General features: G+C 41.0%; 1 protein-coding gene across 2 annotated transcripts in view; it reads right to left on the reverse strand.

Moving 5' to 3' along the window:
- LOC128744654 (AP-3 complex subunit beta-2) overlaps positions 1-12943 on the reverse strand; it is a 61713-nt gene extending 48770 nt beyond the window's left edge. The window contains exons 1-3 of one of the 2 annotated variants that reach the window (XM_053841812.1): positions 12729-12943; positions 12013-12670; positions 11672-11941 (exon numbers count right to left, since the gene is read on the reverse strand). In XM_053841812.1, coding sequence (XP_053697787.1) covers positions 11909-11941; positions 12013-12670; positions 12729-12838 — 801 coding nt within the window. In that variant the 5' untranslated portion in view covers positions 12839-12943 and the 3' untranslated portion in view covers positions 11672-11908. Of the gene's footprint in view, positions 1-11671; positions 11942-12012; positions 12671-12728 lie in introns of those variants that run through there. The other variant, XM_053841811.1, reaches the window with a different exon arrangement.
- Positions 12944-13831: the final 888 nt, after the last annotated feature.

The following is a 13831-nucleotide window of genomic DNA, read 5'->3' on the forward strand; positions in this document are numbered from 1 at the left end:
CAGTGATCAAACAATTAGAGTGTTTTAGGATAAGCGCCCGTTAGACTCCAGTAGGAAAATAAATGAAAATTATAGATATTCGAAGAAAAGTCTGGTATCTAAAGGGACATAGTATATAAGTCAATTTTTCTGGGATGCTTTACATAAGTATCCATCGATTATTCAACGCGTAGCTTTAAGACGACAATTGTAACTTTTTTCAATAAAGTTAAGTTTTCCTGGGAACAGTTTCCCATACCAGTAGTGAAGTGAATTAATCAGCACGATAAGCACGAGTGAATATCACATCCAATTTCTAAGTTTATTTGTTTATTTGTTTATGAGACTCATCTGACAATAAGTATGTCTTAATGAATATTCTTAATTATACTACCACTAATTTCTAATATTAAGCAAGCGGTTACGAAAAACATGTATTGGTACATTAAAGTCGAACATTTCAAACACCTCGTTAAAACGAAGACACATAAATCGAACAGGCTCATGAGATCCATATAAATGACTCCGTGGTTCTAAATAGAAGAAGTTTCTCTGGCGTAACGGTCGTTCGGGAGCATATAGGGCCAGTTGTTCTAATAACGACGGGCAGTCGATGCGATCCGTCAGTAGTTCAGCAGCAAAAACCGCCTGTGCAGTTCGTCGTCTGAGTTCCAGCGGCTGAATACCAAGAAGTCGGCAGCGGTTTTCATACGACGGTAGGTTCAGTGGATCGCGCCACGGAAGATGGCGAAGGGCATAGCGGACGAATTTCTTCTGTACCATCTCGATTCTGCGCGACCAATTTGCGTGAAATGGACACCAAATGACAGAATTAGTCTCGAGAATTGACCGCACAAGTGAACAGTAAAGTGATTTAAGGCATAGTGGGTCTCGGAACTCATCCGCAAGCTTGAGCATGAATCCAAGTTGACGGTTGGCCTTGGAGATAATACTGTCGTAGTGGCACTTGAATGTTAATCCATTATCCAACAGCACTCCCAGATCTTTAATATGCTGTACGCGGAGGAGGTGGTGGCCAGAAATAGTATAGTCATATTCAATAGGCGCACGTTTTCTGTGAAACGAAATCACGTTACACTTCTCTATACTTAGCGTTAAGCAGTTTGCTTCGCACCAGCTCACAAACACGTTCAAGTACTCTTGCAGTTCCACACAGTCACTCAGGCACGTAATGGTTTTAAAAATTTTAGTATCGTCAGCATAGAATAGTCGACAACCATGTGGAAGCCGGAAACTAACATCATTTATAAAAATTGAAAAAAGCAGCGGGCCTAAGTTACTGCCTTGCGGGACTCCAGATTGATTGGAGAAGCAGCTGGAGACAGTGGATCCTATTTTGACACATAAATTTCTGTTCGTCAGGTAGGATCTGAACCAGCATACGGCATCCGTAGATATACCCAGTCGCTCCATTTTGCTCAGCAGTATTTCATGATCCACTCGATCGAAAGCGGCTTTCAGGTCCAGGTAAAAAGCGTCGGTTTGAAAGCTTGAGTCCAAATTTTGCAAACAGCGGGAAACAAGCTGCATCAGATTTGTGCTCACCGATCTTTTCGGGAAGAATCCATGCTGGTCAGCGTCAATATAGCTTTTACAACAAGCAAACAAAGCGTCATTTACGAGAATTTCAAACAATTTTGAGCAAGCGCACAAGGACGTGATCCCTCGGTATTTAGTGATGTCGCGTTTGTCGCCTTTTTTATGTACTGGAAACATATAAGAAAACTTCCACGGTTCAGGAAATTTGCGCTGCTGTATCGACATATTAAACAGCTTCGCGATTGGGGCACTAAGCACGTTACTGCATTGTTTGAGAACAGCCGAAGGGATACCATCCGGACCAAGTGCATATGAAGTTTTCAGTTTACCCAAAGCAGATTTTATGACTTCAGCGTCAATATGCGGCATCTCGAATGAAAAAATGTCACGTGGTACTACGTTTTGAGCTTCTTCTATTTGTGCGGGAGATGCGTTGGAATCACTGAATACCTGTTTGAACTGCTCGGCAAACAGATCACATTTTCCACGTTCACTGTTGGCAACGCAATTACCCAAAAACATAGACGAGGGTAAGCCGATTTCTTTACGTTTTGTATTTACGAACGACCAAAACTGTTTAGGTAGACTATTTTGGATACGATTCACATATCGGTTATACAAATAGCGATTGTAGCTGCGATACCGATTGCTTGCAATATTAAATTGATTTTTAAAGTACGCTGACCGATAAGAACAATATTTTCGCAGTGCGGCCGCTCGCAAACGCTTAAGCTTACGTAGACGTGTATTAGACCACGCGGGCTGCCGCACTGGTGTGCATACTGGAACTATCCGATTGGTGATGTTTTCAATAGTGCTGCCGAAACAGTACACCGCATCATCGACACTGGAACTGGCTTCCAAAATTGCATCCCAGTCAACTTCGGCAAAAGCTGCGCTCAGTTCTATATAGTCAGCCCGACGAAAGTTTAAAGTTGTATTTTGTGATAGCTGGTCATACATCATTGGTAACGGAAGATTAAGCGACACGGTAATAGCAGGGTGCACAGCTTCCAAATCGACTAACGGCTCATACGCAAGAGATATATCACAGTTAGGCACCGCCAATTCGTTTGCAAGAATGAGATCCAACAAGCGACCATCTCGATTCAGAACTGTATTGATTTGAGTCAGTCCATGCAAGCTGAACCTATCTAGCAGATCACAGCAGCAAACCGGCATTTGTGATGATAGCGTGTTCACAAGGGGCAAACCATTGTCTGAAATAAACCAGCTCAAACCGGATTGGTTATAGTCTCCGAACAGTAACGCTAGTGTATGAAGATCCACATGCGACAATATAGATGCTATTGAATCAACATGCTGTTGAATGAGCTGACGATCGGATTTTCGTTCGGGGGGCAGATATATAACGCCTACACTCACAATCGAACAGGATGTATCAATGATCACCCATAACTGTTCGAGAGTGTCGGAGATAGGAGCAGGATCGATGCGGCAATTTAGTTTAATGGAAACAGCAATTAGTACACCTCCACCGCGTGTTTTTCGACTATTCAGGCGGGATCTATCGTTCCGAAACACAGTGTAATGATTGCCAAATAGTTGCGTAGAATAAATACGGTCGTCAAGCTACGTTTCGGTGAGTACTATCACATCGTAGTCTCCTTCAGATACCGCCAAAAAGAAGGAGTCAATTTTTGTACGGAGCCCGCGCACGTTGTGGTAATAGATCCGCAGCCGATGTGATGGAGCAGCTGATCCACGATTCGGTGTACTAAACTGCAAGGAATCATCAGGTACCGAGCGCTCTGGTACACAAATATACTTGCCTGAGAGTACAGGCTGGAAGACCCCGTCGCCACTTCCGAACACAGGACCGGGACGACGACGAAGGCGGACATCTGCAACGGGCACGACTGTGTCGGAGGGGTCAGGGGCTTCCATAATGCCTGATAAAGATTGTCCCGGATCCAAAACAGCAACAGCAGAAGAATGACATGAGCACGAAGACGAGGTCAGCATATCAGAAATGCAAGCATTCCGGTCGTCATTAGTTAAAAGCAATTGCGAAGAAAAATTCAAACGGCTTCGGGTGGATTCATTACTACCGTCGATCCAGTATTTCGGTTTTTTGACATGTCAATGAATTCTCGAAACAACAATCCGGTTGGCCAAGAAGATGCACTCATAGCTAATTGTTTGAGACGCGGATCCAATCCAATTTTGTACGAAACAAACGTCAGATTCGAACAGTCAGTCCCTTTTGGCACCAGACGAGTAACATCAAGCTATCTTGTTCATTCAGATCGAGACAGCGAGATACAATTTTCATAACATCGGCATTAGTTATTGTAGGTTGAAATCCGGACAAATACAGCCACCACCTTGCAGGACGGGGGGCGGTTGTGATAGATGCAACAGACAGATCACTAAAATCGATCATACTGGTGCCACGGTCAGCCGAATCACGTACAGTTTGCTCACTATCAGCGCGTCGACGTTTAAGACCCGGTTTAGGCCACGATGTAGCTGTTGAGTTTTGATCGTTGCGACTTTGCATTAGACGATCCACTTTATCACTAAGGGATCCAACGGTTGCAACCAGCTGCATGAATTGATTTGATACCGCATCCACCGGCGGGGCCGAAACACAATTTCACTTTTCGGCTAAATACGAACGGATACTCCTGCCATTCAATTCGTTTTTGCAAGCTGGGCAAATAAATATTGCTTTTCCTTGCGCAAACAGCTCTTTGTGTGCCCGGCCGTTGAATCCACAGCATTGCTGTCCGATGTGGAAAAAGGAATCGCAAAAGCCGCAACGCACTGGCTCGAGATCGTTGATCGGCAGGCAGCATTCTCCACACACTTTTTTATCCATTTTAGATGCTGCCAAGTTCAAACAATAGGCGCCGGATCAAAAATGCACGTATGAATCGAGCTGTACACGATCAGAAACACTACCAAAATTGATATCACACACGGTTGAACCGAACTGAACTTCAACAGATAGTTTATTTTCTAAATAGCGGGATTCCACTGAATATAAAAATAAAATTTACGGTTTTCACTAGAAAATATTCAAAAATAATGTAGCAAACACTAGAAAACGATGTAAACTACGACAGAGTTGCCAGAGTTATGTACGACCTAGTCGGAAGCAGGCTTTGGGCAAGCAGGCAAAACCGCCGGCTAAGACCATCTTTAGCCAAAATAAATGTTGCTCGCGACAACAAGCTGTACTACCATAACAAAGCATAAACCCGGTGATTTACGTACTGCTCAAAAGAAATCGGTCGCACGTGTTTCGCGACTCGGAACACAAAGAAAAACGTGACAAATGAACAAATTGACCCCAATGAACTTAACCAGTTTTTCGCAGGACATCAGAGATTACAGCACTCCCCTACAACGGTCAGCCAGCGTACTACCCCAGCTCATAGCTGCTGGTGTCCATGGCTTTGAAAGGTTTGAATTCCGTCATACTTCAGTCAATGAAGTGTCTACAAAAATATAAGAAATCCAATCAAATGCCATCGGTTCGGATGGCATCCCGATTAAGATCATAAAAATGCTTTGCCCGTTCGTCCTTCCTGCTTTGGCACATTTATATAATGCCATCATTGACACTAAGGAATTTACAAACATATGGAAAAAGTGATCGAGAACTGACAAGACAACACTGTCAACCAAAAGTGCTCTGTTCGTGCCGGCTGCAGAACTTTTCGTAATTTTTTATAGTTTTCTCAGTTAGTGTTGTTAAAAATGGTTGTAAACGATAAATAGGCGTATTTTGCATGTGAAAAGCATGCAGGAAGTTCCGTGAAAGTGAATTTTGCTGTGAAAATCATCTGGAAAAATCTCCCTCCCATGGGTAGGTGGTTTGACGCGTACTTCGGCCAAACGACCTAAAAATTCTTAGTTCCGCATGTAGAATGTTTATAGTTTAAGTTGGATATATGTGTAGTATGTAGTATTGCATAATTTAGCTTTATGTGTAGCATGTGTCTCGTAAAGCGGAATGGAGCGAAATCGAACGGATTTGATTTTAAATTCAATCCGTTTGGGCCGAAGCACCGGGAGGGCTTACTCGGTTCCCTAGATGAATTGCTGGTATGCACAGAAATTTCTCTAGAAAACTGAAACCAAATCCTACCCACCATTCATGAGATTTTGACTTACTCATGAAAATTAAAATTTATCGCTAGTTAGAACGAACGAGTGTTCAAAAATGATGTGATGTCTTTATTGGCGTAATCGAGACATTTTCTATGAGATTGCCATAGAATTTGTGGCTGTTATGCGATTATGGACAGCACAGCACTGAAAAATATACACACACGTACATGTATACATGTGTATGCATGTATGAGTGTGCATGGGTGTATAGGTACGAATGAATATATGTTTGAGTGTTCTATGATGAGTCGGAAATTCTTATACCTATGCTGCCAAATTACAATTATTAATGGGCAGGAAGTTATAGTCAGTAGCTGTGTTTCCTGTATCAGTTTCCTATGCTATTACTATTATTACTAATATTGCTATCGTTGCTGTTACTGTCACCTCTATTGTATTGTTTTGGATGTAATTATAATTTTTTTTTTTTTTTTTTTTTTTTCTTATTTCCCTCCTTTATTAGAATGATTTGCATGTCTTGTGACTAACCGCGTTAACGGTATTCAACTAACAACATAAAATGATCATGTATGACGCTGTTTGTCTCCCAAGGGCCTTCCTAATGCTGATGAGCCTCTGTCGGAGAGTCCATCAAGTCGAACGGTGGCAACTCACCGGCGGCCTGCTCCTCTCCATTCTTGCGGCTGTCGTCGCGGTCGGACTTAGTGGATCACTCGAAAAGATTTATAGCCTCGATATATATCTTGTTCTTTCCATTGCCCAATGCTGGCAGACTTCAACTGAAATTCCATTTCTAACTAAATCTTTTTAGAGTTAAAACTTCTTCAAGTAAAAACAGGTATTCGATTCTCTGGCTGATTCAAGCGATAGCGAAGGGCTGTCCTCAATCATTTCCACTTCCTAAAATGGGGTCATAGTTCATAATATATGGCCGTGGTATGAGGATTTTTTTTCGATTCAATACCATCCTCACAGAATTATCAACGTCGTTAACATCTTATTAAGTCTTGCTTTAGTGACAGCTTGCACTTAAGACCTAACACGGCATATATACATATCTCCAAGTGAAGTTCTTTTTGATCCACCTCATCCCTTCTTAGTTACAGAATCATTTCAATTGACCACGGTCTGAAGAGCATACCGACAAATCGGTTGACTACCGCTACAAATATGCAATTAATGCCACCGGGAATAATACGAGCGAGTACCAGTCCCCATTATATCGCATCTGCTCTATTTTTCGGAAGTTCAAGTAGTTTTTCGATAGTTCTGAGCGATAATATTGCTCTTGAATAATATTCCGCACAAAATATTCGAAAATTTACGCCAACAGCTACAATACTGCAAAGATGGTAGATAAAGAAGCGGCTGTGGCTTTTAATGACCATAGGTTGTTGAACAGCGCTGGGTCAATCGTGATGACATGGGTATTTGGGAGATGAGTAGCGTCCATCCTAGCGAGTAGTTAGTCGGTAGCATAGGTGATGGACAGACATAGAATTCTCGTGATATTACTAACTTGAAAATTGCAATCAACATGTTGACTAAAAAATTCCTCTTTCTTTTCTTTTCTTTTCTGCCTGATCTCTATCGCTTCTTCTCACGGCAACAATAATGTTGCCGTGAGGGGAGGCAAGAGACCAGCCACAGATGACCACACTGGTGACAACGATAAAGAGGACGGCCGGCGTGGAGCCTGCTTCAGGTTTAATAGGATTGACTACGAACAAGATGAGGAAACAAACAAAGGAAGGAGAAAACAAGATAAGTACAAGCCATCTTATGCTATATTGACCAAGCACACAATTATATCAAGCCAAGTTCTGTCACTCTTCTTCCGCCCATTAATCCATAATCACCAATACATTATGGAGCTAGCGTAATCCGCACGGATTCTTTTAACATTATCACAACCACCTTATCTCAGCCCTGGACAGACTTGGCTCTAACTGCCCCACCTTGTGCTGCAAACAGAAACAGAAACAGAAAATCATCTGGAAAAATAACATGAAGTTCTGCCAGTTTGTTTGACGCTGATAGTGTAAGCGAGATGGCACTATGTGCTAGGATTAGCAGCGAGTAGTTGCGAACAAAATGCATAACAAATTTTGCTATTTGGTGTGAGTGAGATGTATCAAGTTGCTATCTCGCCATCGAATAAACCAAGCTAAGTTGCTATTCTGTTCCTGTGGTTCCTGCACTGCGGCGAGTGATTCTATATGATCTACGGAAGTTTCATTCGGCAAACGTGCATAAGTATTCTGTTTTCATTCGTGTATTGCTGCCGCGAGTAATTGCTATGCAAATTACAAATCACTCTGACCAGCTATTGTAGATAGTTGACAATATTTTGGTGAACTCTTGCTGTTAAATTATCGATAGTTATTGATATCGATAAAATTACTTTTCTATATAGATTAATCGATACTTTTCATGAATTTGCGAGAGTACTAGAGCTACTAGCGCTAGAGATATGCAATGCACGGATGAAAGCAAACATTTGTAATATCGTTCTATTTCAATTATTATTGATTTCATTAAACCAAATACGCGCCAGAATAATGAAAATTATTCTGGAAGTGTGGATATTTAAAAGTATCCATGTGGGGCTTATTGTCCATGAAGGCGACTTCGGAATGTACGTGTATATCCAGGCATTCTAGAAATGGGTCGCTGGATGAACAATAGAGCTATCACCTTCCATCTCCAGGACTAAAATTATTTGCATATAGAGACATAAACTTTCTAGTTAATAGATGCAAGTAATTTTTTTACATAAAAGCGCTGCCGGTCAGCGGGCGATGGATTGTATCACACACACATATAGAAAAAAAGTGATCGTTACACCCATCCCCAAAGTTTCGAACACCGTAGCGTCTAAGGATTTGAGGCCAATCAGTGTCCTTCCGGCTATCTCTAAAGTGCTAGAAAAATTCTGCTGGTTCGAACGACTGAGTATCTCGAAGTAACCAATCCGTCGCTTCTCGCTGAAGCCCAGCTTGGGAAAGGTTATAGTACAACAACCGCCTTAGCCAAGGTTAGTCATGATATATATAACAACCTAGATAATGGGTATTGTACGGTGATGGTGCTAGTACTTTTCTCTCGCTTTTAATTGTGTTAATCACATGGTCTTGAGTAATAAACTATCCAGTGATTTCCGTTTCTCAGATGGAGCACGGAATCTCATCATCGCATCGTTCCTCTCTAATCGCAAGCAAATGGTCCGAGTAAACAATTCTACATCGGGTGAAAGGGCAACAGTCGACGGTACGCCCCAAGGCTCATGTCTCAGTGCTTTACTGTTTGCCATGTACATCAACAGCCTCCCAAGCGAGCTGCTATGTCAGTACCAACTGTATGCAGACGATCTACAACTATATACAGGGTGGCCACTCAATTTCAAATTTCAAATTCCTGATTTTTTCCCGACTTTTTCCCGGTTTATGTATGATTTTCCCGACCGAAAAATTTTTCAACTGGTCGGATTACTTTAAAATTGTTTGACCGTTTGAGAAACCGTTTTGAAGTCTTGATAAAGATAATTGTTCAATTTAAATAAATTAAGCTTAGATCGTTTAGAAATGGGGCAATTTAATTTGGCGATAGCGGTGCTCTCAGTCGGATATGCAAGTTTTTGACTGCGTTATGTTGCTTGTAAACAGTTCTGCTTGATTTATATTTTTTGTAGTCTAAAACTAATGTTATTCCGAAATATTTATCATGTAAGAGGAGAAAATAAAAATGATTGACACAGTCAACCCCAAAATCCATCAGCGTCAACTCAGGTGCAGGCAAAACTGCTGGATTATCCCAAAGTTATAGAGGCGTGAGTTATCAAAAACTTTTTAACAAAATATGTTAGAAAATTCTCACGACTGCCCGCAAAGTGCAAACCAAACGTGGGAGTGAAACCCTTGATCGTCAACTGCGGGTAAAGATCATTCGGAAAGTTTTTTTTTCGGAAAGTTAAGGTTAATCCCAATATCTCAGATTGATTTGGAGAAAAAACTGAAGATGGCTGCTACACTGTACGGCGAATTTGAAAGGCTCCAGGTGGTACCGAGCAGGCCAGAATTCGGGCATGTAAGTTGTACGACTAGATGCTAACGAAGCGCAATGGATCGTGGAGGAGAAATTTATGCGAAAGTCGATTACAACCAATTATCGGGGGTCAAGTTTTTCAAAGCTCCTACTCGCGGGATGGTTCTTAACGGATGCAAGTTTGTTTTAGCGGATAAGTTCGTGAAAAAATGTATGATATGCATGCATTTTTGCATGAATATCAAATTTTGAGTTAAATTTCATGAAAAAATATTCATTAGCTTGTTCACATTATTTTTTCTATGTTGCCCGTTAGAAGGTTAATTACTGACGTGTCAAGGTTCCATCCCACACTGGGGTGGGACACGTGCCATTAGGCCGTATGAATAAAAGAGTTAGAGCAAACTCTCCCATAAGATTTACACGGGAAAAGCAAAGCAGCCTGTTTCATTCAAGTATGCAAGTATGCAAGCAATAAGAGATTTTAAACATTTTGGCATGTTTTATTCAGAAATATAAGTCTTTAATTGGTTTACATTATGATTTCTGATAAGTGTCTGGTATTGGGAGACACAATTTTTAAGTAATGATTTTTTTCGATTTCTCATTTCGCTTCTAAAATGGTTCATTAGTGATTCAAGTACGTGTATCCTTTTTTATTGGAAAATAGTTTTCTATATTACTCTTCCAGTGAAAAAAACTGAAGTTATGCAGTGTTGCTTTTATATATGTCAAAATCCTTAAGTGTCCGGTTATGGGTGACTTGCCCCTAATAATGCCTCACAAGTCTCCATAAGATTTTGGAATATTTTGTTTTCCGCTCGGTGAACGACTAGTGAAGGTGCCATTTGCTAGTGTGGTGTCGATCTAACTCGTAAGTAAACGAAGTACGTATTGACCAGCCCAACTAACACACTTCGGTCAATTGGACGCTGTTAATCGAACCAAGAGGATAGTGGAGCGGGGTTCGGGTTCAAATCACAATTCCGAAGAAGTGAGCCGAATGAACTGAGCTGAACTCAAACTGAAGTGGCGAGATGAAAAAAACCTGAAAGGCGCCCTGAAGATTTTGATTGAAAAAATGCAGCTATTGAAAAAAAAACTTCTCGGGCGGGTATTTCCCGGTTTATTTGTGAAATTCCCGGCTTTTTCCCGGTTTTTTCCCGACTGTTAGTGATTCCCGACTTTTTCCCGGTTTTCCCGATTTTCCCGACTGAGTGGCCACCCTGAATATCTCTGGGTCAATCGCGGAAGTAGACAGACTCATTGCGACTATTAACCGTGATCTAGCTGCAATCGAGCGCTGGGCGGCTCATAATTGTTTATTTCCCAACCCGAAGAAAACACAAGCCATCATATTCTGCAAGGAAGGTAAAATAGTACCACGATCGCCTATTATGTTTTTTGGAGAGGCAATTCCATTATCCGAAAAAGTAACTAACCTTGAGTTGGTCATGGACTGCAACTGGAACCCCCAGATCAACAACGTAGTTGCGAAAGTATTTAGCACCCTGAAGACTTTTCGGAGATTTGCTGCAGTATTATCCACTCAAACACGCAAGAAGTTAGTGCAATCTGTGATAATCCCATTTTTTACATACGGTGACGCCATTTTCTACACAGGATTATCTGCCGACCAAAAAATGCGGCTTCATCGCTGCTTTAAAGCTGCAGTGCGTTTCGTCGTTAACCTTCGTTCAAGAGAATCGACTGCGACAGTTCGAGATACTATACTAGGACATGACATTCTAATAAACTACAATCACACAACTTATGGGCGCAGAAATGTGCTGATCTCCGGAGCGCTGATATGGAACATACTTCCCGTGTGACGACAAAGTAGCAACCAACTATAAGTGGGTTCAAGAGATCTCTCCCGATTAACCAGTGACTGTATCCACTATTTAAACTATATATAGCTCTATATTTACTAACTTACTATCATTCGTGCATAGCTCATAGTTGCTAACTTTAATTGCTTGCTTATTGGATTTCCATTGTAATGTTTCTCTTTATAAATCCTTGACCCTGAACATTTTTGTAAACTAAGTGGTTAACGTATCTCTAATAAATTACAATTACGATTGTTGTTGCTGGTATGTGTGTTACTTCATTCAGCAAAATTACAGATAACTAGCCCTAGGCTCTATCTTCATATATATAACCATACCTATAACGTTTTGAAAATCTGCTTGGCTGAGGCGGCAATGAATGGATTGCCTCAAATGATCGTGCCATCGCTGGTCGGATGAATCTTATAAGCAAATTAACAAGTAAGAGCGTATGTAGCAAAAATGTTAGCATGTTAATTTTAAGATAACTTACGTCGTTATTTGGATCCACAAACTGCGTTCTTGCGTATCTCGTGAGCATATTGATAATCAAAACCTGGCCCCATTCGTCCACATCAACTAATAGATTGCAAAATTTTCGATAGTTTTTGTGAATTAAATCTGTGCGCTCAGGACAAACTTCTTCAAATGCCATTACTGCCGAACCTACAACAAGGGTAGTTCTATCAGATAGCAGTTTTTCAATTACAGTAGTAAGTTCGTTTTTCTGATCCGGGTCCAAACTATAAAGCTTAGGTATTGCATGAGCAGCTGTTTTTCGCACATAAGGACTCATATCTGAAGCAGAATCTCTTATAGCCAACATCACAATTGGTACAATCATTGTGACACGAATGCTTGAAAGTACTCGTAATGCACTAGCTCGAATTAATTGATTCGGATCTTTCAAAGCTCGTTGAAATGTTGAAATAGATAGTAATGCCAAATCCTGTTGTTCTTCAGCATAGCGAACCAAATAAACGTAAACCAGTTTTTTTATCTCAATATTTTTCGAAACAACATTTTTCACAACAGCAGGAAACAAATTGGAAGCATCTCGGCCTTTTGCAACCATGCCGATAATTCGTTTCATTGCCTCTAATTTCAAATTATCTTTATTGCTGTCCAACATTTGTATGAGATCATCATTCCTGAAACATTTATATGTAGGTTTGGTTTTCATGACTTATCTTAGCATTTATTATTTACTTTTTATAATCAGCATGAAAGATTCCGCTTTCGTTTGCATACTCTATGTCGTTTCGGTCGTTTCCGTAGGAATTCACCCCACTGCTAACGCCTGCAGATCCGGATAACATTGTAGCTTTAAGGAAAAAAAAAGATTGAAAAACACCTGAGTGCTGTTCGTCACAGCTTGATAGGCTTTAGATTGAAGAAATTTTTAATCTATAATGGACACCCCATTGACAGGCAACAATGTTTTCGCTGCCAATGCCAACCAGCTAACTGGTAGAGTGACTATATACAGAGTGGCGACAAGTCATATATATATAGACTATATCACCCCATCGGCAGACAACCATGTTTTCGCCGCCAACATCTCGTGTGTGCGAAAATGAGATAGCATGTCAGCACTGCGTTTCACTCAACTGCGAGCAGTCTGATTTGGGCCCGCTGTCAAATTTTGTGCCCCGGACATGCTGTCGCTGACGTTTACTGCAGCTCGATATGGAGATGTCGATGGGCTGGACTATATGGTTCACAGCCTTGGAAATCGAAGGTGCGTCAATTTTGACCGGCATGTAAAAACGATCGTCGCGACATTTTTGACACTGGCGGGTGTTATGGGGAAACTGTTAATAACTGTCACTTTGTTACGGGGTAGGTTAGAGTGACTATATACAGAGTGGCGACAAGTCATCCCAAATGTATGCAATGCGGGTTTTCCAAGGTTTTTCTTTCTCTTTCCTGCATGCGCGTTGGATAGGTCGTCTGCTCGATTGGAATGACACTGACAGATAATTATCATTCCAATTTTGACATTGTCGCCACTCTGTATATAGTCACTCTAGTGGGCCCCACTGACAGCTGAAGAGCTAACTTGCGTGAAGAGTGGCGAATATATGATTTCTCGTTTACGCTAACGCTAACATGTTGGCAAAGTAAATTGATATATACCAGGTATGTGACCATCGAGGGTTGCATTAGTGTGTGTAGAAAGAAGAAGAAATAGTTCTGAAATATGGTGGAACTTGCATGAAAATTAAAACTAAATTAATTGTAATTAATGAATGCAGCTATATTATTCCAGAGAAATATTTGAACATTTACAATGAAATGTAAGGAATATA

This window comes from Sabethes cyaneus, chromosome 3 (assembly GCF_943734655.1).
Source record: "Sabethes cyaneus chromosome 3, idSabCyanKW18_F2, whole genome shotgun sequence".
NCBI lineage: Eukaryota > Metazoa > Arthropoda > Insecta > Diptera > Culicidae > Sabethes > Sabethes cyaneus.